The following is a 23,992-nucleotide window of genomic DNA, read 5'->3' as shown; positions in this document are numbered from 1 at the left end:
TTACACACTGCAATCTAGAAATTAGGAGTCTCACGCACTAACTACTCAGCCACACACGCTCAAATACTAGTCACACATAAAGCAGAGAACAGATGCTATGGAATTTGCAATGCTACAGTGAAAAAACCGTATAAGTTAACACTTTTTGTATGACTTAGGTTAGAAAAAAAGAAGGTTCGTACTAATACATTAACTGCCGGCTAGTGTGATAAACGAAATTACGAGTGCACGTAAAGTTGAAGTTTCTAACTCTAGGAACCAAGTCTATTCATATACTCCATATTTCTCTAAGTCTCAGACGGACTTAGTAATTAAGCATAACTCTCAATAAATAAATATATATTGATGTGCAAGTCCACTTATGTTTTTTACAGTGTGCCCAGAGCAGACAGTTATTTAAAGCAGAAAACGAGTGCTCGTTTTGTTCAGCTCTAAACGAAGTTATGCTCCATGGTGTTTTCTATGTGGATACTAACTGTTCTAAACTGTCCTGATCGTCGATTGAGCTGGAAGACACTGACGTCAGACTCTCGGCAACTCCCCCTCCCCCTCCCCCTCCGCTGTGGTTGATGTTGGCTGCCCCAGTGTGGTTTGTGATGACCTGGAGAGATGTGAAGTTACCCGCTGCTCCTGCACTTCCCGGCGATGTGGTGACCATTCCCATTCCCATTCCCATTCTGGAGTCTGGCGCATCGTCTGCTTCTGTGATTAGATGCTGCAAGTCAGAGTTCACCTAAGTACACAAACATGCTCAACACTTTTTGCTCAAACATGACAAAATTAAGAAGTAGTAAGTAATCCTGTGAGCTTCCGTATTGATAAAGTCGAAACATTGCTTATCCATTGTATGATTTTGTTCACTTACTCCAAGTTCCTTTGAGGATTTTCAGATCAAAGCTCAAGAAAAATTGGCTGTTGTTTCTAGTCTCCAATGAGCAACAAACAATGTTCTTCCAACTCCTCTTCTCTTACCTCGTGTGCCAGTCTGACTAGTTCGGCTGTGACTGACTCTGTACTGAGTGAGAGGATGGGGAGGATGGCCTGGAGCATGTTGGACAGGAAAGGGAGCATCTCCCTGCCAGCACACTTGACAAACTCACTCTGCCACAACAACGCCATCTTCTGCACTCGAAGTTCTACAGCACACATAATCAGAGGAGAATATTTTATGTATGGTGCAAATTCTATTACAGACAAAAAACAGTATGAATTTCCACAGATGCTTTCCATTTTGTGAAGTGCTCGCAACAACCATTTCATCTTTAAATAAGGCATTATCAATCTTCTATTAAAATTTTATAAAATTATAGCGGTGAAACGTTTAGTAGGATGATTCTCCAAAAACGGCAGCCACTCTAAATAATCTTTAATAAACAGAAAGCAATTTTCAGTTAATGAAAGCTAAAAACAAGTGCTGCTGCGGCGTGATGTAAAACCGTGTTGAGTGCAATAGCAAACCTCGTGCTCGATTTGCATGGCCGATTGCTGTCAATTGGTCGAAGCCGAAATAAGCTGAAAATGAACCACAAGAATAATCAAACAAAGCAAACAGACAGTTGGAAAAAAGTCAGCGAGGGCAAGTAAACAGAAAAAAGACTGACTTAATTATTCAGAGAAAACTTCAAAATTCAAAGAAAAAAATAACACTGCCTCAAGGCTCTTGAGCTAGACACGGAAAAAAATAGCCAACGGACAGTTGGAAAAGAGTCAACAAACGCAAGTAAACAGAAAAAAACTTACCCAAACTTTCAAAATTCAAAGAAAAAAATAGATGGACTAGAAGCTCTTGGTTCTAGAACAATTTATTTTTGACACCTTTTTGATAAAAAGTAACTCACTCAATTTGAGAGAACTTGATCAATAGATGAAATTTTTATCCCGCTAGGAAAACTGAAAAATAGTATCCACTTTCGAACCAAGAAGTCGATCATGATTTTAGTGACCTTTAAACTTTTGCGGTTCGATAGTGGATTTTGCCTTCTTTTGAACTAAGGAAATGAGCTGAACTCAAAAAATGAACTCAAAGGTCAAACCGCGAAAAATCGATTTGGAGCGTGATAAAAAACATTGCGACCTTACGTTCATCGCATCTTAAACATCACGATTTACTTTCGTCGTCTCTTAATAATGCAATAATCAAACAGACGCAAAGCTGTATTTCACAAACTCAAGCCACAAAGGAAATGAGCTGAACTCAAAAAATGAACTCGAAGGTCAAACCGCGAAAAATCGATTTGGAGCGTAATAAAAATTTCACGACTTCATGAAAAAAAAACATCACCATTTACGTTCATCGTCTCTTAATAATGTAATAATCAAACAGACACAAAGCTGTATTTCGCAAACTCAAGCCACAAAGCGCCAAAATGTGACTCTAAAAATGAGTTGAGAAAAAGGCAAAAACAAGCTTGGCTCGCATCACTTGCCATACCAGAAAAGCGTAGCATTGCAAGCTACCAAATAAAGAGTGAGATAAAAATAAATAGGTTTAAAAAACTTCAACAATTTTTTGGAAATACGAAAAATTCATTCTCCGAAACACAGATGAGAAGTACAACCTCTAGCTTTATCCAAAATTTTAGTATTTTCTGAGCCTTCACTGAGGCAAAAACACGTGGTTAGACGCCAATTGATCCGAAAACAAAAATGCCACATGAAATTGTTGTCATGAAAAATTCAAGTATTTTCTTGAAAACATGAAAAAAAACAATATCAAAAAAGCATGCGAGAAACACAACCACCAGTTTTTAACAACTTTTCTTCTATTTTCCGAGCGTTCACTTAGCCAACGACACATAATTAGACAAAATTGATCCGAAAACAAAATGCCAGAGGAAATTGTCATAATTAAAACCGATCCAGAATTTAAAACCGATCCAGAATAATTTTACTAAACCGACAAAACATGAGCCGAAAATATTCAAACCGAATAAAATTTCTAAACCAAAAACAACAAAAAATGAAAAACATACCATTCAGGGATAGAAACTTAAGAACTACAAGCGTTCATCAACGAAACTTGAGACTTTAATGAAAACTGCTCAAAGCGCAACTAAGCCAAAGTCGTGGTTTGGCCACTAAGGCCGACAAAACATAAGCAGACGAACTATAGTCAGACTACTCAATTTTTTCTGAAAAAAAATTGTAACATACATGAACTTTAACATTCACCTTCGTAAGTAAAGACATTGAACTTTGATTAGTGGCGTTATGTTGATATTAATAAATAGCGTGATGTAAAGTAAAGTTCATGGTATGTTAGATGCTAATCTTGTCAATACTGTTTGAGAACACAAAATTATAATCAGCCACCAAAACCAGGCGAATTAACTTTGAATTAAAGTTTGCAATCTCCGTTTTCAATAACATCAGGGAAAGTCGGACGACGGACTAACAACACGCATTCGAAAAATAAATTCAATTAAATAAGAGCTCAAATCAATGCAATACCATTGATACGCGATAAAAATCAATTTCAATCACTGAAAACAGCCAACGGACAGTTGAAGACTCAATAAACGCAAGTTAACAGAAAAACAGATTTTAAAAAAATGCAACTTTCAAACTTCAAAAAAAGATGGCCTCAGAACTCTTCAAATTTTTAGAACAATTTATGATTGACACTTTTTTGATAAAATTAACCCAATTTGATAAAAACTGGACAAAAAAACTTCTTATTTCGCTGGGAACAAATTTTCCTGAAAAAACCGTAAAAAATCATCGAGACTTATATAAGAGTAGGAACTGCCTTCATCAAATCTTAACAAGGTACAGCCGGGATTCGAACCCCAAACATAAGGGTTCAAAGGCGACGGCGTTACCTCTAGGCTATGTGCGAAGGAACCTCAAAGTTGTTAAGATTCAGTTAAAAAAATGAAAATTTGTAAGAAAAGTTGTTTACGGGGAAAAAACAAATTCTAGTTCTCGATTACAATACACTTGCTGTCGCAAGTGTCAATATTAAAGCTATCTCCATGCGAAGGAATCGAACAGCACCTAACATAGAGACTCTTAGGTCCTCCTATCTCCGACTTCTGCTCGTTAATTAACTTAACACTTACCGCCAATAACGCGGATAAAAATGGAGCAAAAATAACACAAAATGAGCACCACTTTTAGCAAGTCGGATTGGAAAAAAAACTTTTTTTTTTCGTAATATACAGTGACTCTTTATGATCCGATTGCAATTTTTTGCACAGAAAATATCTTCCGATTAGTTCAATTGCAAAACAGCAGGTGCTGGAAACAAAGCAAGAATTGACTATTTTTTTTCTAAAAAAGGAAACCTGTTATCCCTAGGAGTGGCATTTTATAGGCTATACTCACGGTTTGGTTTTGAGTGGTAGACAATTGTGTTGACCATGGATGCATACTGGACACTCTCCGGTCTCTCCCTCACTTCATTCAGGAACTCCTTCAGACATTCCTCCGTCGCCTTGTACACCACTTCATCGTCTAGAGCCAAGAACCCGAACAGACCTTCCAGCAGTTGGGGCAGGTACTTCAGTAGGTGTGAGTTCGGACGACTGTTCAGCGCCACTATCTATAAAAGATACAGAATGAATCAGTTCTCAAATTAAATATTTCTGTACTATCAATTTATAGATTCGTAAAAACGACTTTTCCTAAAACCTCCATTTTCAAAGAACGTTTAAGACAAGTGATTTTGCTGATTTATACCAATTTCTTGAAATTAGGCGTGTTACATTTATATACATTCAAAAAATGGATTTTGGGACTTATTTAAGATCACTATTACAAGCCGGAAGATCTACACTTCAGCTTGCTAATTAGGACCAATTCAAAGAGCTAAAAACTACCAAAAAATGAATTTGTACTTTTTTTCAGTAATAAAACAAGAGATCAAGGATTTTTACGGTGTCCGGTCAATAAGACGACAGCTGTTACAGGGTGGCCACAGTTTCTGAGAAGTCGCAAGCACTGACGGCACTGATACTCGCACTGATGAAAATAAATGCCAGGCACTGATATTTTCTGAAAAAAATAGCCTTTTTTTGGCTTTGCTACCCAACTTTTTTTCATTGGCCGAACTCATTGGCCCACTTTTTTTTCAACTAAATTCTTCTCAGAGCTGCTCATACTACTTGAAAAAATCTTATACTGTGTAAGCCTGCTTAGGTTTTTGATTGGCATTGATAATCATTTGCTGGCCCTGATATGGCACTGATAGATCACGCTTTGCACTGACCGCACTGACACCGGGGCCACCCAGAATGCGCGTGCATCGTCGTCTTAAAGTCCCATCAAAAGCGGTTGTCGTCTTAAAACTTGGTGGCCACGTTATCAGGGCGGTCAGTGCCAAATCAGTGCCAGTTCTTTTCATCGCGCTTCTCTAATGAATCATTGAAAATCAAAAATCGAAGCAGGCTTACACAGTAAAAGATTTTTTTTCAGGCAGTATTAGAAGCTCCGAGAAGAAGATAGTTGGGTCAAGAAATTGGGCCAATGAGTTCGGCCAATGAAAAAAAAGTTGGGTAACAAAGCCAAAAAACAGGCTATTTTTTTTTTCAGAACATTTCAGTGCCTCGCACTTATTTTCATCAGTGCGAGTATCAGTGCCTGCGATTTCTCAGATACTGCGGCCACCCTGAAACTGTAATTCTGAGAAATATAATTGGCTTAAATTCGAACACTTCATTTACATGTTTGAACTCTCATTTGTCGTGTTAATGACTTGTCGTCTTAAGTAGCTAGGACCAATTTTTACTGACCCATTTGACGAGGAACAGAGCGATTTGTTTGTCGTTGCTCTTCAGCTTGGCGGTGAGCATGGGGACAAATGTGATGACGTCGAACTTATCCACATGTTCTGCCACTGTGTCTTGCATTAGTTTATCCAGTAATTCTGTCCCATTCCTCACATTAGCATCTTCATCTGCTGCCAGCTGGAACAAGAAACGAGCAGTGAGCAAACTCTTGTTTGGAAACACTCAATTGATTGTTTCAGGGTTGCGGTTGTTAGTGGCCCTTTAAGTTATCAACTCTTTGCAAGAGATGATTGTCTTTCTAGTTTAACCGTCATTTAACAGAGTCTCATACTCATATGCTTTGTCTGAGACAGATCTTCCAAAAATTACATTGGTATACTGAAACTGGTATATATTTTACCGAAAATCAGATTCCTTTTTGAAACGAACGATTGTTTATTCAACAATAACCATGATTGAAATTTGAAAAGCAGCGAACTGCACACCAACATGAAATCATGTTTGTCTATCAATATGAAATATAGACCTCCAAAATAGACCAGAACAAAAACCTCTTCTGTGACGGCTATTGAACTTACACTTCAAAAAAATCAATTATTTCACCCGCTATTTGATTCCGATCTCCCTTACTTTTCACCTATATTTACAGTCAAGTACACTTCTGGTGAAAAAAATGAAATAAAGCTTTGAAAAATTCATTCGCTGCTCATTCTAACACTAACTTTCAGCCGCTCGTCGGTGCAACAAATGTTTGAAAGTATACATATTCAACTAAGGCGTCACAAATAAATCAGAGCAGAAATTTTATAAAAACAAAATTTTATTCGATTTCCGTATACATTAAGCATTTTTTTCAAAAAACAATTTTTGATTCTGCTGGAAAACATCGTCCCCAAATATTTCGCCGTTCGATCAACCATGATCAGCAAAATAATCTGAACAAGGCCTTAAAAATTGTTCAGCCAAATACAACAAAAGTGATTGTCAATAGAAGCAAATCGGCTAAAAATAGTAACAATGTGAGACCCTTTAGATGTTGAGGTTGAATCCCTAAAGGATAGGGTCAACCCTTAAATCTATCCATTCTTCAAATGCTGACATCATAAGGCTGCTCAAATTGGTTGTACCTTACAAAGTCCGTCGAATATCTTTCCCACGTGGGGCATGATGTGGGCTCTGGCCACCTTGGAGATGTTGAATAGAGCCTCACAGCCATAATACCTCACACGTGGGTCCTGGTCATTGAAGCAATCCACCACAGGGTTGATAAGACTAACAAGGTGCACGTGAACCTAAGCAACAAAAAACATGAACAAAATATCAACATTTTTATAGCAATTACAATCATATCATATTATATTTCCATAACGTATTGCAATTGCTTAAAAAACCACCAATGAATCGACAACTCCTATTTCAAATTTATCTGATTTCAAGAAACTCCTCGAATAATTCCGTATTGATGAGGTCAAAAACAAACTAGCAGTCAATAGTCAATTCTCAACTAAACCTTAACAAAAATTTACGATCAAACCGAACTTACTTCGGCGTAGAGGAGCAGCTGCTAATAGAAAACGAAGCATATTCATCTGGTGTTAAAATGCAGTGAGTATGTTGTGAACTTATAACAGGACAAAAAGAAGAGACTGAAATAACGTGAGGACGTTTGTACGTTACAACGACATAGAATGAGCCGCACTCACTTCTTTGTATCCAAGGGCAATCGCAGTGGCTGCTAGACCTATGAGGCCTCCCTTTCTAGTGTGTGGATTGCTGCCTCTATATAAATACTCTTTTTGAAGGCATGAAATGAGCATCTGCACATAATTCTTGCACTGATTCGGGTGTTCTGTGCTCACCCAGCCGCGCACTAGCCTAAATGAATCATAACGCCATCAATTAATGCAATATTTATACCTAAAGACAGCAATGGGCATTTAAAACAGCTAATGAATTTAAATACCGTATTTCTAAATGAACAAAACAAAACTTCAAACGAAAAAATTCTGATCATCCAAAGCATAAGCACAAATAAAAGTACATCATAACAGAAGCGTATTAGATTTTTCAGAGATGATGAAGGCCTCCTGATTAAGAACTCATGTCAAGCATTATGACACAGATATTGTTTGAGCTTAAGTGCTTGAAAATACAAAAGTGTTATAGCTTTTGTCTTGTCTGCAGTGGCGCTTGTTATTTCGGTCAACGGTAAAACGTCTTGAATGGGTTGAGTCGGTGGTCAAGTTTTAAGTGAACGAAGATTCATAGGTCCACACTGCGGTCTTCGCTGGGATACTTCTTGGCAGCAGTGGGCCCCGATTCCGTAACCTCAGTCCACCGTTGATTCTGTTTTTTTTTTTTAAATTTACATCGTACCTACTCACTATAAGGCCTTCCTGGAAGAGTGTTTAACATTTCGCCGATAACATTCCCACCTTCTAGAGGCGGATAACATAGTGAGCTGATCGGCTTCGTCGGCTGTTTCATTGAAGCACCAAGCTTTTAAACGTGGTAATGCTTTAATAATAGTGCTATGGTGACCAAATTTCGTTTTTTCTGTATAGGTGAAAGACCTCGATGAGGACGTGAACATTATTCATAGTTGAGACTAAGAGCCAAAGTTGAGACGAAACGAATAAATTAGCGACTTCGACGGTCAGCGTCAAAGAGAAGATAGTCAAGGGGTATGGTGTAAGGGAGAGGTATAATGTTGATTAGTTTCATGGTTGAAAATGGAGCACTTAGGGGATACTGGCTGGGATAGTTCGATCGAGTCTGTTGAGGTAATAGTTTCGAATGAAGAAAAACAGGAGCGGAGTGTTGCTAGGCTACAGCGGGCCCAGCAGTTGAGTTTGAATCTGGTTTCAAAAATTCACGCGTGCTGCATTTTCTAGGTTTATTTTTTCGGCCAGGATAGTTGTTTAGATGACAACTCGATTAGTTCTGAACGAGATATATGTATAAGGATACTGATAATAATTTGCATAGTGTATGGACGAACGTTGAGAAGTGCGGAGGAGGCCATTGTTTGTTCATTTTGTAGCACGTGTTATCAAGGCACATGGCTGCATTTTTCAAAGTTTAATAACTTTTGAAAAAATTTAGCTAACTGCATGTGACAAAACTGGGTCGCTTTAATTGGATTGGTTTGATCAAGGATTTAACATGTTTAACAGTTTGTCGTTTTTGTTTCTTTAGGTCCGAGTTGGTTTCACGCGGGATTTTTGCATTGAACTTCTTAGTCTGTTTCAAGTGGCTTGTTCCTTGTAGTGGTTGGACTATTTCAGGAATGGATCTAAATTATTTCCGAGTAATTTACTGAGGGGTCCGAGCAATAGTTCAGTGCTTTGAATTTTGACATGGCATGGGTTTTATAGTCTCTACCTCGGGAAAAAGAGAGTGGCAAAGCATTTTGTAGAAATTTCCAGGTGAATTGTTGAAAAAAGTAGAAAATTTAGTCTAGATAGAGAGGAAGGGTAAGGCTCAAAATTCCAAGCTCGGCTATCTATATTAAATTTGTATGATATGCAATTGGTTTGGGGGGCGGAGAAAGTGTCGAGAAAAACTGGGGTAAAATTGTTTGATTTTTAGCTCAATTTCGAGCGAAAAACGCGATCGAGTAACGTTCGTTATATGGAAATTAATTATAATTTTTTTTCTAATCATATGCTCACAAAACTTGATTTAACTATCAAGAAAACTAGTTTTGGAGGTTTCTTTCAGCGCTTAATTGACAATATAAATTTTCAAAAAAAATTATTGTACAAAAAATAAAAAATTATTATCATGTTTTGTTTGGTGTTCATTTTTTGAAAACAAATTTTGTTGATCATGCCTAAATCGCTAATTCTCTACGCGATCGTGTAGGCATAGTTTTAGAATCACATCACCCACTAAAAACGACACTAATTCGGATAAAATTTTCTAAAAAACTCTAATTTTGCAATGAATCACTTTACACTCTCGAAATTGGACTGGAACTCAAAAATTTGGTTTTCCTCACCACTGGGAGAAAAACCAACTCAAACTGGTTATTCTCACCACTGGGAAAAATTTATGGACAATTAGAATCATGACTGAAAAGGCTTTAATATGATATATCACTCGACCCATTCGAATGATTATCTGTGGTAGCTAATTGAGCGTGAAAAAAATCTAAAACACGCGAATAAAAAGTTCCTCTACATTTTTCAAATGGTCGGAACAACAAGATTTACCGGTTGCTGTAAATTTCTGCCCACAGCTATTTTCAAACAATTTTTTTTCAGTTTGAGTTACTTATTTGTTTCCAGCAAAATTTGTTTCCAGCAAAAAAATGTTTAAAATTTCGATAACATAAAATGACAACGAGTTTTATAGCTCAATTCAGGGCTCTTCGCTTTAAGTGATTCAACTTGATTTAAGAAGCAAAATTTAAAACAGGTTTTTCTCGACACCGAGAAAAATTTTCTGGTTCAATCAAACGACCTTAATATGATACATTACTTGAACTAGGGGCGGATTTAGGGGGACGTCTTTTTAGTGCTTTGGGAGAGCTCGGAAAATCAATATGGTCGACCTAAAAAAAACAATCAGGTCGAACAATTTTTTGAAAATCCCCCCCCCCTCACGAGAAAATCCTAGATCCGCCCCTGACTTGAACTATTACGATGATTATTTGTGATAACTGATTTTCCGAGTAAAACAAAAACAAACACCTGAATACAAACAACAGAATCCTCCCCACTTTCAGTGGTCCGAACAAAAAAATGCAGAAATCAACCACGTTCGGAATACTCTGTGTCACTTTAACAGCAACTGACTCACAAGAAGATGATTTGTATATCAGTCAGTGATACCACTCTATTGTACCAAAGAAGATAAAACTGGTAAAACCTACTTTTCAATTTCTAGGGCCGCTTGCTTTCTTTTTTCGTATAAACGATCGTTTAGGTTTCTTGCGATGCTCGGTGGGAGGGGCGAGTAGTTTACATCTGAGCTCATACCCATCGCCCCACTATTTTGGTAATTGCCAGTTCCTAAAACAACAACAACCGTTCGAACAAGTAAATTAGCACGTTGAAAACTGTTTGATTTTTTATGACACATAAAAGATTTATTTACTGTTAATTAATTCGAATAACTCTAGAAGATTTCATAATTGTGAAGGGCAATATTTGGTCCTAAGTGGTTTCATTTGCCCAAACTGTTTTTAAATTTTCATCTACCGTCTGACTATAAAAAGTTCTTCTCACCAGCTGGTTCGGACGGGTAGGAAGTAGAGGTCGTCATTGGGCTGGCGTTGCTATGAATGGATGCTGACATCACTCGACTCTACTTAATAGGAAATTTCCACATTCACGTCATACCGCCTGAAAAGAATTCACAACTGTTATCTATTCAACACAAAAGGGACGATAACTTTCATGTCCATTCGTTCAGAGTTCAGCTTCAGCAAAACTGTGAAAGTACTGAAAATTATGTCTTCACATTTTTATGCTATTACAACTATTACACATTTTGAAAGAGCGGCTTTTGCTGTTCTTTTCAAATCGTGATCTAGCAACCATTTTTGCTTGCTAGCTTTATTTTCAACAATTTTTTTGGGTAACGCAGTTTTAAATGGCAGATTGCAATAAATTCGAAAAAAAATCATTACTCTGCACAACTTAATTGCACGGACCCACCCGTAACATTAATCCACTTCTTCATAGATTCTTCTTGGACCAAACAAACTCAACGCGGAAAAATATAGTCGGTATTAAAATTTTTGTCTCGATTTTGGCAAGATGTCAATATGAATTGGTCCATCTGTTCCGTGACTACCCTTTGAGCTCCCCGCGAAGAAAAACGCCTCTTTTCCAAAAAAATGTCTAACCCCCTCCAGGTTATCTGTGAACACCAGAGAATTAAGTTGTGCAGAGTATGTTCGTGAACAATCACTGTTGCAGTCTACGGTTACCCAGTTTTTGTGATCACTTTTACATTTATATAGCACAATTTTTTCTCCGAAACCTCAAAAAATGGCAATAGGTCTATATTCATCCATAGAAAATTATAATACGGATATACCTATGATAATTCAACCCTATAAATATATCCGTTAAAATCAGTCATTTAAAGACCACTCTGAATTTAAATAACATCAATTGGATACGCCGTGGCTGACCGAGTGCGTAAGACGCGCGGCCTTTAACACGCGGCTACGGCGAAATGGATGACATACTATCAAAACAGGCACTTTAGAATCAATGTATTTTCGATGACAACTTTTGAGAATTTCGTCCTGAAACACGTTTTGCTGACAAAAGAATTTGATAAAATTTGAAACATTAAGGTTATCTTGCCTTTTCAAAGTCGTGAAAAAACATGAAAAAAGGTAATATTGCATTTGCAATGATTGAAAGACAATTCGTAACAGTGGACAATTCGCAATTTAAATTTTGACAGAGGCGAAGCGGAGCTTCGCATCACTTGCGATACCATAACAATAGCATAGCAAGGTAGCTGACAGGAAAAGAAAGGAGATCCACTTATTCCAAAGAAACCGGGAAAAATTATGAAGAAACCATATTTAAAAAAACTTCAAACTGCAGCAGACTAGCAGACAAAAATCGCAAGCTAGCAGACAAAAGGAAAGAACCGCAAATTCCAAAGGAAACGGAAAAACTTTCGAAGAAACCACAATTAAAAGAACTTCAAAATGTTGCCTGGAATGATGCTCTAGTTGCGGAAAACACGTCCAGAAAGACATTCGAAGGCATTTAGCTTAAATTCAAAAACAATTATCGAGCGAAAAAAAAACTGTTGTCATGAAAAACTTTGAACTATAAATTCTACTCTGAGACTTTTAACGTTTTGGGCGATCCGGAGGAAAGCTTAGTAGTAGAAGTAATAGTAAAAGATTTAAAGACAGTTCTCAAGGGTTCGCACCCAGATTCAAACTCATCAGTCTAGTTTTATCTTGCTTGTGATGTTATAGATACAAATAATGGAACCAAATAATGGTTCCCTCGAAGAAACCAAAATTAGGTTAGCAGGGAAATAAAATATAAGCCGAAATCAATTAGATTGAAACATTTTTGAGGAAAAAAACAAGTAAAATATACGAAGTCAAGGCTAGTAGAATCGCAAATTGCAGGAGTAAATGAAAATATAAAAATCAACTTCAATGAAAACTTCGTACGGCGAAAAAAATCTAAGATGTGGCAACTAAGCCGACAAAACTTAGTCAGATAAGTTATTGGACAAATTAAGCAGACAAATTATCGTTTGAACAAAAAATGATCCAGGTCAAAGCGAACCCAGGACATTTACTGTCCCGGGCGTATTCGTTACCTCCAGACTAAGTGTGCCGGAGACGCTTAGAAAGTTGAATTCATTAGGAACCAAGATACATAGTGATTCTGTTAAATAAGTTGTTTCCCAAAAAAAATGTATTCCGATTTGATAACGCTTGCTAATCGCAAGCGTAATGAGGCGAATATTCGTAACATACGACTATTTATATCAAGTTATTTTTATTCGTAACGCGGATTTTTTTCGATATTGAGCAATTAAAAAAACATAAGTTGACTTGACACCAAAGAAAAATATTAAAACATCTTCTAAAACAAAATAAAAAGCCCTTGCTAAATATTCGAGCTATCGAACGATTGGAAAATCTCAGCCGTTTGATAAATTCGGCATTTGAACCCATATTCCAAATCGCATTTCCGGTAGAGGGGCTAGCGCAAGAAAAAACTTCTTTATAAGTCCAAGTTTTTCATCCGTCTTATAGAGGGGGCTACTCCAAGCTCTTGAAAATTTGCTCAACTTACTCGAACAAACGTTAAAAAAAGCTGCCTTTCGTGAGGTTTGAAGGTTGAATCTGCCTGGAAAAGGTTAAACTGTTTTAGTTCTGCGACATCCCTCGCGTATTTGCCTTCAATTTTTGTGCTCATAAGGAAACGAACAATTGGTTGCTAACAACAGCATGTATTGTGTATTTTTGGTAAAACAATGAAGGGCGTGACTAAAACGCTCCATCGGCGGGTCAAATTAAACTGATCTGCAACATGTCTAAGTAACCTTGAGTAGAGAAAAAGAAAAATCGACCACCCTACTTAGATTCCGAATCATGCACTAGAAAACGGATTTGTAATCTAACACTACACTCGCTAGCTTGCATGAGTAAAAAAAAACCTAAGAAGGAAGACGAAGCTTGCTAAACATTTTGCGAAAACTTGGTAATACGTTGAAAACGTTAACAAAACATGCTCAAATCATTTTAAGATCTTGATAGTGCTTTGTGTTTTAATCAGAAACCCAAGCAATAATCCCGCGAAAACCAACTCTAAAAATCTGGGATAACTCGCGCGTAACTATTTCGGGAATGGATCTAAATTATTTCCGAGTAATTTACTGAGGGGTCCGAGCAATAGTTCAGTGCTTTGAATTTTGACATGGCATGGGTTTTATAGTCTCTACCTCGGGAAAAAGAGCGTGGCAAAGCATTTTGTAGAAATTTCCAGGTAAAGTTGTTGAAAAAAATAGAAAATTTAGTCTAGATAGAGAGGAAGGGTAAGGCTTAAAATTCCAAGCTCGGCTAACTATATTAAATTTGTATGATATGCAATTGGTTTGGGGCGGGGCAGAAAGTGTCGAGAAAAGCTGGTGTAAAATTTTTGATTTTTAGCTCAATTTCGAGCGAAAAACGCGATCGAGTAACGTTCGTTATATGGAAATTAATTATAATTTTTTTCTAATCATAGGCTCACAAAACTTGATTTAATTATCAAGAAAACTAGTTTTGGAGGTTTCTTTCAGCGGTTATTTGACAAAATAAATTTTCAAAAAAATAAAACTATTGTACAAAAAATAAAAAATTATTATCATGTTTTGTTTGGTGTTCATTTTTTGAAAACAAATTTTTTTGATCATGCCTAAATCGCTAATTCTCTACGCGATCGTGTAGGCATAGTTTTAGAATCACATCACCCACTAAAAACGACACTAATTCGAAGAAAATTTTCTAAAAAACTCTAATTTTGCAATGAATATGGTCGGAACATTCTGTGCCACTTGCAAAGCAACCGGCTATCCTTGTTTCGAGTATGGAATTTCGAGAGTAATACGTAATGGTAATACGTTGGTAATACGTTGAAAACGTTAACAAAACATGCTCAAATCATTTTAAGATCTTGATAGTGCTTTGTGTTTTAATCAGAAACCCAAGCAATAATCCCGCGAAAATCAACTCTAAAAATCTAGGATAACTCGCGCGTAACGCACCTCCGGTCCTTCGAATTTTCGACGAGTCAAAAATATACATTCTTTGAGTGTACTCTGGCAGCACCCAATTACAGGGTTCGTAATTAAAAATTTAGCAACATTTTATATTCAAGTTTTTCTATACGTCACATCTGAGAAACTAAAAGCAATTGAGCAGTCGCATTTGGACGCAAGATTTGCAACTCCTGAGAGTACTCTTACAGTACCCAACTACAACGTTGGGAAATTCAAATTTTGAGAAACTTCACCTTAAGTTTTGTAAAAGAAGTATCTCGAAAAGTACCAAAATTTGATCAATCTTTTTTGATGGCAATATTTGCAATCTTTGAAAGTACACAACTACAGGGTTGGGAATTTCACTTTAACAAGTTATTTTGTAATTTGAGTTTTCTGAAAATTTTCAAAAAATCACAAAAATTGTCATTCCTCTTCAGCAAAATTGATTTGGGCATTCTCAATTAGAGGCCGAATTTGCAACCCCTGAGATTACACTGACAGCCCCCCCCCCCCCCCAGGTTAGGAATTTCAAACTTTCAAAAAAAAATTATTTTAATTTTCATGAAATTTTTTTGAAAAAATTACAAAAAACGTCATATCTGGAAAACTGCAAGATTTTGAGCAGTCCTATTTGGAGGCAAAATTTGCAGTCATATTGGGAGGAAAAATTCGCAACTCCTGAGAGTACCCTGACAGAGCCTCAGTACAGAGATGAGAATTTCAAGTTTGCGATTTTTTTTATACCTAAGTTTTCTGAAAAATTTTGAAAAAATCCTAAAAAAACGTCATATCTCGAAAACTACAAAAATTTGAGCAGCCACATTCAGAGGCAAGATTCACAACCCCCTGAGATTACCCTCACAGATTCCAATAAAAGGATTGGGATCTTCAAAGTTTTGGAATTTTTTAACATTTAAGTTTTTTTTAGAAAATTTCAGAGAAAATCATAAAAAACGTCATATCTCGAAAACTAAAAGGATTTGAGCAGTCATATTTGGCGGCGAAATTCTTAACTCCTGACAATACCCTCACAATATCCAACAACAGGATTGAGATCTTCAACTTTTTGGAATTTTTTAAAATCTAAGTTTTTGAAAACTTTTTGAAAAAATCATAAAAAACGTCATATCTCGAAAACTACAAAGACTTGAGAAGTGATAATTGGTGGCAAGATTTGCAACACATCAGAGTACTCTGAGGGTTGCGAAACATGCAAAAAAAATTAGTTGAAAAAACTTAAGCATGGCCAGATAGTGAAGCCCGCATTTAAATATATAATAGATAGATAATAGATGAAAGTTAAAAAATTAGGCGACGGGTAGACAGACATAATCAAATTAATTTAAAAAAGCAGGTATACAGACAGGCAGACTTAATCTGGCCTCGACAAAAATACTGACAAATTAATGACCTTGCGAAAAACTAATTGAAACATTTTCTTAAGCATTGCAATTTGTGCTATAGCTTAAACATGAAAAAATTCTTTCGTTAAACATGCTAAATTATTACGCTTAAACATGGGAGATAGCTGTCACTTGCATTTAAATATAGTATAGATAGATAGATAGATATAAATCATGAGCCGTTGGGTGACTTTCTGAAATAAAAAAACATCATCAGCAAAATACGTTGAGCTGCAATCCATTTGCTCAGAGTGTAGAACACCTACTGATGAAGAAACCGCACAATTTAAGCAGAAACAAGTTTAGCCGGTTGCTGTGCAAGTATCAAATGTTCCACCATATTCTTGGATCAAGAACAAAAAATATTGGACAAAAGCCTAAAATTTAGGCATCTTAGCAATATTGGCAAGATGGACAACATTTTCAGTCGAAACATGACAAGAACAACAAAAAAATTGTCAAAAAATTTTTGAATATTTTTCTAAACTTTCAAAAACAATTTTGCACATTTTTTTGATATGTTGATGCCAAAAATGGCCTAAAAACTTCGAACTAATTTTACTTGAGTAAATTTAAATTTTTAGGACTTGAATACAACTTTCACAGCTGATCCTTCTTCTATAACAAATAACAAGCCTATTTTGCGCCTGCTCGCTCGCTTAATTGACTCACAATTAGACTAAAAATTGAAATTTTCAAACCTGTTTTTCTCGACACCGTAAGTTTCAATTTTTTTTTAAAATGTTCGAATCACGACTTAGAGTGGTTCAAAAGGATATGATATATCACTCAACCCATTCCGATGCTTATTTGTGGTGCTTGATTTTGAGTGGACAACAGAAAGAACCAAACTAAAAAACACCCGGGAATACAAAGTTCCTCCCCATTTTCAATGGTCGGAACAATACGGAGAGTTTTGGTATTTTCAGTGACTGATGAAACGTTCTATTTTGTTCTCATTCTCACATTTATTAATTTCGTACACTTGTTCCATCCACGATCAGTTTTGTAACTGCAAAAATTGATGCGACAAGTTTTCTCTCTACTCTCTCACACTAAGTCAAATTTCGTGAACGTACACAGTTCAGCCTAAGATGAAAAGAGCTTGACATTTCGACAATAAACAAAAAATCCAGTGAAAACAGTTTTGATAAAAAACGGCTTGACAATTGTGAAAAAGATGGTAAAAACGTGTATCACTATTACTTCAATTAAAGGTTTACGTCCTAAGACATCATCAGAAATCTGGAAACATTCAGTTTGATGACAATACAAACATAAAAATAACAAAGAGAAAAAACAAGAGAGGAAAAATTTCTGTTATCCAGAAAAGACTGGTATCCAGTTGCAATAGCCTAATTAATCTGGTCGCAATTGGCAAATCGGTATCGCGCGATATCAATTCAAAAGCAAAATACTACTCTACACTGTGGAGACTTGCTAATCGCGTGATAGATTTTCGTCGAGCAGATAATTTTCGTTTTTTTAAAATCTTAATTGAGCTAACAAGGGATAGTCATAGGAAATTAATCCGAAAAAATTGAATGCAGTTCCACTTCAATTTATGAGGATGTATCTTAATGCATCGGAAGTCAATCTTCGATTGACTTAACATTTATTATATGCTCGAAAAGCAGTAGCTTATTAATCAGAAAAAATGTCAATAACGGCGATAATGAACAACAAGACTGCTCGTATATCAGGGCAAAGCCCTGAATGTTCTGACTGTCCCTTAATTCGTATCAAATAGTTTTTGGGAAAAGAAAATATTGAAAACCTATATATTTTGGACAAAATTTATGTGTAAAATTTTGAGTCGTACGAAATTGATACGACAAATTAGCTAGCCTCAATTCAATTTGGAACGATTTTGCTGTGCGTTACGCTCTCAGCATTATGATGAATAAACTCTTAAAAGCGCGTATAATTTAGTCCAGAACATGGCAAATTTCAAATCCCCAGAACTTCACAAAAAATATTCGGAGGTGAAATATCTTTTTTCATTTGAATTTAGGAAGGCGATATCTTCAATGGGGTATTAAAATAAATTTTGTTGAAAATTATTATTATCGATTGGTGCTGAAAAAAAACGACACCGAGCATAAATATTCCGTTTTCTTCGAAAGTCGGAACAATAAACCATTGAGGAACGTTTTATTGAATAAAGATCTGAAAGTTTCATTTTCGTCAGAGCATAGCTTCTCAAATACAAAAAAGCAGCTATGGAATTTTTTCATAGGGCAAAAAAAATCCAACGTAGACAGCTGCAGTGCATCAATTTACGCTTTTTTAAAATGAATCAGTTTTGGACTGCTTAACAATTTGAGGAAAAACAGAAATAAGTGTAATAACAAAACCGTTCATTAAAACAAGCTGAATAAGAGAACTGCAACCTTCAAGGAAAAACCAAAGAAAAATTATACAGTGGTCAAATGCAACTTACTGCAAAATAAAATTAGTTTGAGCTGAGCAACCACAATGGCATTGGAGGATTTGTCAATTATTACTTTGCTTGAAATGCTAGCAACAGCCACGATATCCGCAATTATTCTTGATACGTTTCTTTGGTACATATATATGCCAGCAGTAAAACGAATGGCAGAAACTTTCGAGCGAAAAGACAAACATAAACGAAGCCTGATCAAAAAAGAAGACTTGGAGCTACAGCGGAAAGATGTATCCTATATGTACCGCTTGGCAGCTAAAAACAAAACGATGGCGAAGAAATTTCTCAATCGCTGTATGGATTACGAAACTGTGATAAATGAGCTTCACGTTATGTCTGATCAAAACGACAGTCAATTACTTAATCGATGTAAAAATATGATTTATAAATATCAAAAGGTACCTGAAATTATATCATATCACTTACAAGCATATGAAAATTATCTTAACCAGCTATCACGTCTCCTGGATCAAGCAGAGGACTGTTGGCAATGTGTTTCGATAAACTATCAGGTACCGGAAAACGCCTCGGAGTCAAAAATCAAACACTTTCAGAATTACATGAAGGATGGCTCAATTATTACTTACCTGGGTCATCTGACACAGCAATACATGTTAGTTACAAACTCATAATACATGTTAGTTACAAACTCATGATACATGTTAGTTACAAACTCATAATACATGTTAGTTACAAACTCGTAGATTAAAAAAATTTTTTTTTTCTTTTTTTTTGTTTTTTTTTTTTGTTTTTTTTTTCTTTTTTTTCGTCTTTTCTTAGTTTTTTTTTTCTCTGACATATAATCAGAAGGTCAAAAGTATCATAGTAACCGCGGTTACAGTCATGAGTCCCTTCATCATGTATTCCAGTCAAAATCCTTGGAATTTTCTAGATATGGAAGTGATAATGATAAAAGAAGATGTCAAGTGTTTAAGTCCTTTTCATTTAAAATCGATACGGGTTACGCTTCTTCAATAAGAACACGCAACTCGACACGAGATAATATAATATGCAAGTGTTACAAGTAAAAAATTTCGTCGAAAGTTATTTTGTCATTTATTGTTCCGAGTACGCAAGCGGCGTTCGCAATCTGTATTGCCAGGGAGATTCTCTGTTTTAAAAAGCTGCCTGCTCTGGGTTCCTCAGTGCATATGCTTAGGTTCTTACAAAGCTTGCTCAAAAAAAACTTCTGTGCTGGGGCCGGCCGCGCCCTGAATTTCAAAAGCTAGCGGTTGAAAAAGATATACATCATTTACAAGATCTTTATATTTGTCAATTTTTCGCTCTTCCGCTTCAGCGGCAGCCGTACCAGGGTTACAAACAGACCCGGCATTAATCCTACAAGGAGCTAAGGAGTCTACTACCGTTACATCCCACAAGAGCTGCTTACCATCAGCCCATGGAACGAGCGTCAAACCGTCTGGTCGCTTCTGATCGGTCCTGTATAGGTGTCGTGGTTCTAAAACAGACGGAATGTGAGTAGATGATAGACTCTGCTTTATAAGGGCATTCAGGTTTGAATGCCTAGAGAATCTCCCTGCACTTTTGAGGCAAGAAAGACCATGCCAATCATCCTCAGTAACGTCTTTTCCGCACACGCATTTATGCCGTTCGCATATTTTTGATCCTAATCGAAGTCCTATCGCAATTCTGAGTTGTTGGTTCGACAGTTTTAACCTTAAATTTTTGCAGGGGATGACGTTCAACCATTGGGATCCAAATCTATCTTGGAACGCGTTGAACCTTTTCACGTCCGTTGGTTCGAGTCGTAAAATCAAGTCTGCAATTTCGCTGTCAAAAATTGGCTCCGTCCAATTTTTTTGGATTTCATTTTCCGGAGCCATTTCAATTTTTCCAAGGTCAAACCACCGTTTAAGCGCATCATCATAGGTTCCATCCACATGCTCCAAACCAAAGATTTCGCTCAAGGCATCTTTTGCTCCTACTGCTGAGGCTAAGAAAGCGGGTAAAGTGAGTAGACGAGCGGAAGAAACGCCCAAGCCACCTTTGGCTGCCGGGAGAACTGCTTGTAAAAACTGGTTATCATCCATTTTCACGTTAGTGACCTTGCATAACGAATTTCTTAGTAATTTATCGTAGCGTTCCAAAAAATCATTTTGCAAAAAACAAGGGCTCGTACTCAAAAAATATAGGAGTTTTGGCATGCTAAAGCAATTTTTCAGGATGTAAAAACCATAATGGGCGTCTAGTTTGTCAATGACATCCGAGATTTTTTCAAGCTCCCTAATTTTTTCGTCGAGTAATTCTTTTCGGCAAAGTTCGCCGATTGGAGATCCTAAAATGAGGAGTTCTTCTTTTGTTTTTATTTTTATTTTGGGGCATATTTTTCGAAATTGTGTTAAAATTGAATTATACTGTGTACTAGTAGTCGGTCCCAAAAAACAAAGTTCACACTTCTCAGTGTTTAAGCTCAGGCCGTAAATTTGTTCCGATTTCAGAATGTTTTTAAGGTCCCGGAGTACTACCTTATAGTCGTCGGCTAAATTCCCATCATCTAAATACCAGATGTTAATTTTCGACTCCAACTGTTTGACTAGTGTATGAATTGTTTCCGCAAAAAGGGGTGGGGCTTCAGGATCACCTTGCTGAGTTCCGTCTTCTGACATTATGACAGAGCTTCCGTAAAAAAGGTAACTAGGTTTAGCATACGCGCAATGGGTGTAATTATATAATTCGGGGCGATTTGAAAAAACATGATTCAGCATTGTTTCTCTGTTTAAAGAGTTAAAGGCATTCTTAAAACCTAGTTTTAAAAGAACAGTACATTTTGGATTGTCGTCGCGTTCAATTAGGTTTCGAAACGAGTGCGCAGCTATTTCTGCTCCTCGTTTGGTACTGCATCCTACCTGTACGTTTCCGAAAAAATTTTGTCGCTCGGAGAGGGCCTTGCTTCCAGCGCATTTAGACGCGATACGTCTCAGCGTGTTGCCTATGGCAATCGGTCTCAACCCTCCGTCTATTTTTATGAGGGCGATAAGCTTTGCGCCAAAAAAGAAAGGTCTTAGTGGTTCCGGTATTTTGCCATCTCCAATGAGGTTTATCAGCTTAGTAAGCGATTTCAGAAAATTAAGTCCTGCACTGCCATTCGACTTACTAACAAGATCTTTAAAAATTTGAGGAAATATTTTATCAGGACCTGCTGCTGATCCGTTTGGAAAGGACATTATCGCTTTGTATAGGTCGAAATCGGTTACGAAAAAACTATCCAACTTTTCTGGATTTGGAGCTGCAAATTTGGCTCGCTGCGGGTGCTTAGATAATAATTTTTGATAGTTATCAGTTGAAAAAGGAGCTATTTTGTCATCCGAAGCAGCAAGCCTTATTCCTCCCTTTACATTTCCTTCATCGAGCTTACTACTTATTAACTTTATTCTCTGCTCGAGGTCACTCAGAGGCGGGCTTGAAACTTGGGGATGGGGTTTTGGAAGTGACACGTCATTTGCTCGAATTTTTTTATTTATCAAAGAGCTCATGCTTGTGGTCTGTTTGCGTCCACTTCTTTTCGGTTGCTCCAAAAAAAACAAGAACGACGTTTAAAAAATTAGCCATTTTGTAACATCTTCTACATTGTAGACGATGTCATTTATTTTGTCCGACAGATTTTCCGCCAAGGGAACACGCGAGTCTTTTGGTACTCTCTTGAGTACTCGGACATTTGAGATGGCTGTATTAACATAATTGTCTAGCACTAAATCATTACCTATTGTTGCTTTATTAACAGATTTTACATCAACGCATAAAGGACACTGAAACCATTGGGTTTTCTTAGAGTCGCTAAGAGAAATATTTACACAACTGATATGATACTAACTAGAACAACAATCACATTTAATCCAATTTATCAGTCCTGAAGGTTTTAAGCAATCTTTGCTTGTACACTCTTTGTTGTTTTTCCTCATCTTGACGCAGCATAAAGGTAAAAAAAAGGATTTTGACTGGACTTTAGGGGACTGAACTAACCCATGATAAGCGGTTAGTGGGAATTTTACAAATCAGCAAATAAAAAAAAAGACAACTAAATTAATTTAAAAGGTTAAAAGGCAGCATAAAGGTTAAAAATCAAAAACAAGGAACAATCTCACCCGAGCTCAGTAGGTCCAGCGGCGCACCACCAGACTTCTCAAGCCAGTTCCAGTTCCCCACCTCCCCACAGAAAGCCACTTGACAGACCTGTCTCTAAAATCCCTCAGAGGGCGCTCCACACACAGGCACAAACATCAAACATAACAAATCTATTTAATAAGTTTATCACAACAATTAGGCTAAAATGATCGGACAACCAAAATTTACGAAATGACTCTTTCATCAGATATTCAAAAAATGAATTCACTCGCTTTTGCAGATTTGAACTTGCTCGTTTTCGCACATTTGGTGCATCATCAAGATTGAAAGTTTCATACAAGTTCGAAAACGTTAATTTCGTGAAATAAAGAACGTTTTCGCACATTTTTAGTGCATAATCAGGTTTCAAAAACCTAATATTTTTTGGGGGGTAATCAGGTCAAAAGTATCATAATAACCGAGGTTACAGGAGTCCCTTCACATATTCCGGTCAAAATCCTTGGAACTCTCTAGATGTGGAAGTGATAATGACAAAAAGGAGATGATTAGTAATGAAGTAAAAGTAGTAGTAGAAGACTTAATTGCACAAAAAAACTAAATTACAAAAGGGGCCCTTCCGTTTAGTTACGGTAAGTGCACAAGCTTGATAGGGCCATACCAGCGATATAAAAATGCATATATATATATATATATATATATATATATATATATATATATATATATATATATATATATATCAGCAATGATGTCATAAATCAGCATTAAATGCATCGTCGTAATGTTAATTTATCTTAGCAGTCCTTCCTCTACAACAGCGCTTATGGAGTTGTCGATAAATTGAAGTTTGCGTAGCGATCTGCACCCCCTTATACAAAGTATAGAGCTCCTCAGGAGCGCGAATCTTATTTAAGTTCTTAAGTAGTTTATAGATTCTGGATAGCTTTATTGTCTTTTTACACTTAGTTTTTCGGCTAATAGCTGCATCGTCCGCGTGGCTGTTGGAGCAGCGCCACCGGTGCATCCGAAAATTAGCGGGCAGAAGCTACTCTGCTCTACGTTTAAAATTCGGGAGTTCGGAGTTC

At 36.7% G+C, this 23,992-nt stretch overlaps 1 protein-coding gene across 2 annotated transcripts in view; it reads right to left on the bottom strand.

The window, feature by feature from the left end:
* LOC134852980 (protein VAC14 homolog) overlaps nucleotides 1-23,110 on the bottom strand; it is a 39,728-nt gene extending 16,618 nt beyond the window's left edge. The window contains exons 1-10 of one of the 2 annotated variants that reach the window (XM_063868874.1): nucleotides 23,083-23,110; nucleotides 10,964-11,082; nucleotides 10,609-10,747; nucleotides 7,433-7,604; nucleotides 6,857-7,021; nucleotides 5,733-5,906; nucleotides 4,327-4,543; nucleotides 1,459-1,512; nucleotides 973-1,136; nucleotides 477-733 (exon numbers count right to left, since the gene is read on the bottom strand). In XM_063868874.1, coding sequence (XP_063724944.1) covers nucleotides 477-733; nucleotides 973-1,136; nucleotides 1,459-1,512; nucleotides 4,327-4,543; nucleotides 5,733-5,906; nucleotides 6,857-7,021; nucleotides 7,433-7,604; nucleotides 10,609-10,747; nucleotides 10,964-11,033 — 1,412 coding nt within the window. In that variant the 5' untranslated portion in view covers nucleotides 11,034-11,082; nucleotides 23,083-23,110. The remainder of the gene's footprint in view (nucleotides 1-476; nucleotides 734-972; nucleotides 1,137-1,458; nucleotides 1,513-4,326; nucleotides 4,544-5,732; nucleotides 5,907-6,856; nucleotides 7,022-7,432; nucleotides 7,605-10,608; nucleotides 10,748-10,963; nucleotides 11,083-23,082) is intronic. The other variant, XM_063868875.1, reaches the window with a different exon arrangement.
* Between the last annotated feature and the right edge of the window lie 882 nt (nucleotides 23,111-23,992).

The sequence above is a fragment of the Symsagittifera roscoffensis genome, chromosome 8 (assembly GCF_963678635.1).
Source record: "Symsagittifera roscoffensis chromosome 8, txSymRosc1.1, whole genome shotgun sequence".
NCBI classification, from domain to species: Eukaryota; Metazoa; Xenacoelomorpha; order Acoela; family Convolutidae; genus Symsagittifera; species Symsagittifera roscoffensis.
Note: the sequence above shows the minus strand (reverse complement) of the source record. Positions and strands in the feature narration are given on the sequence as shown.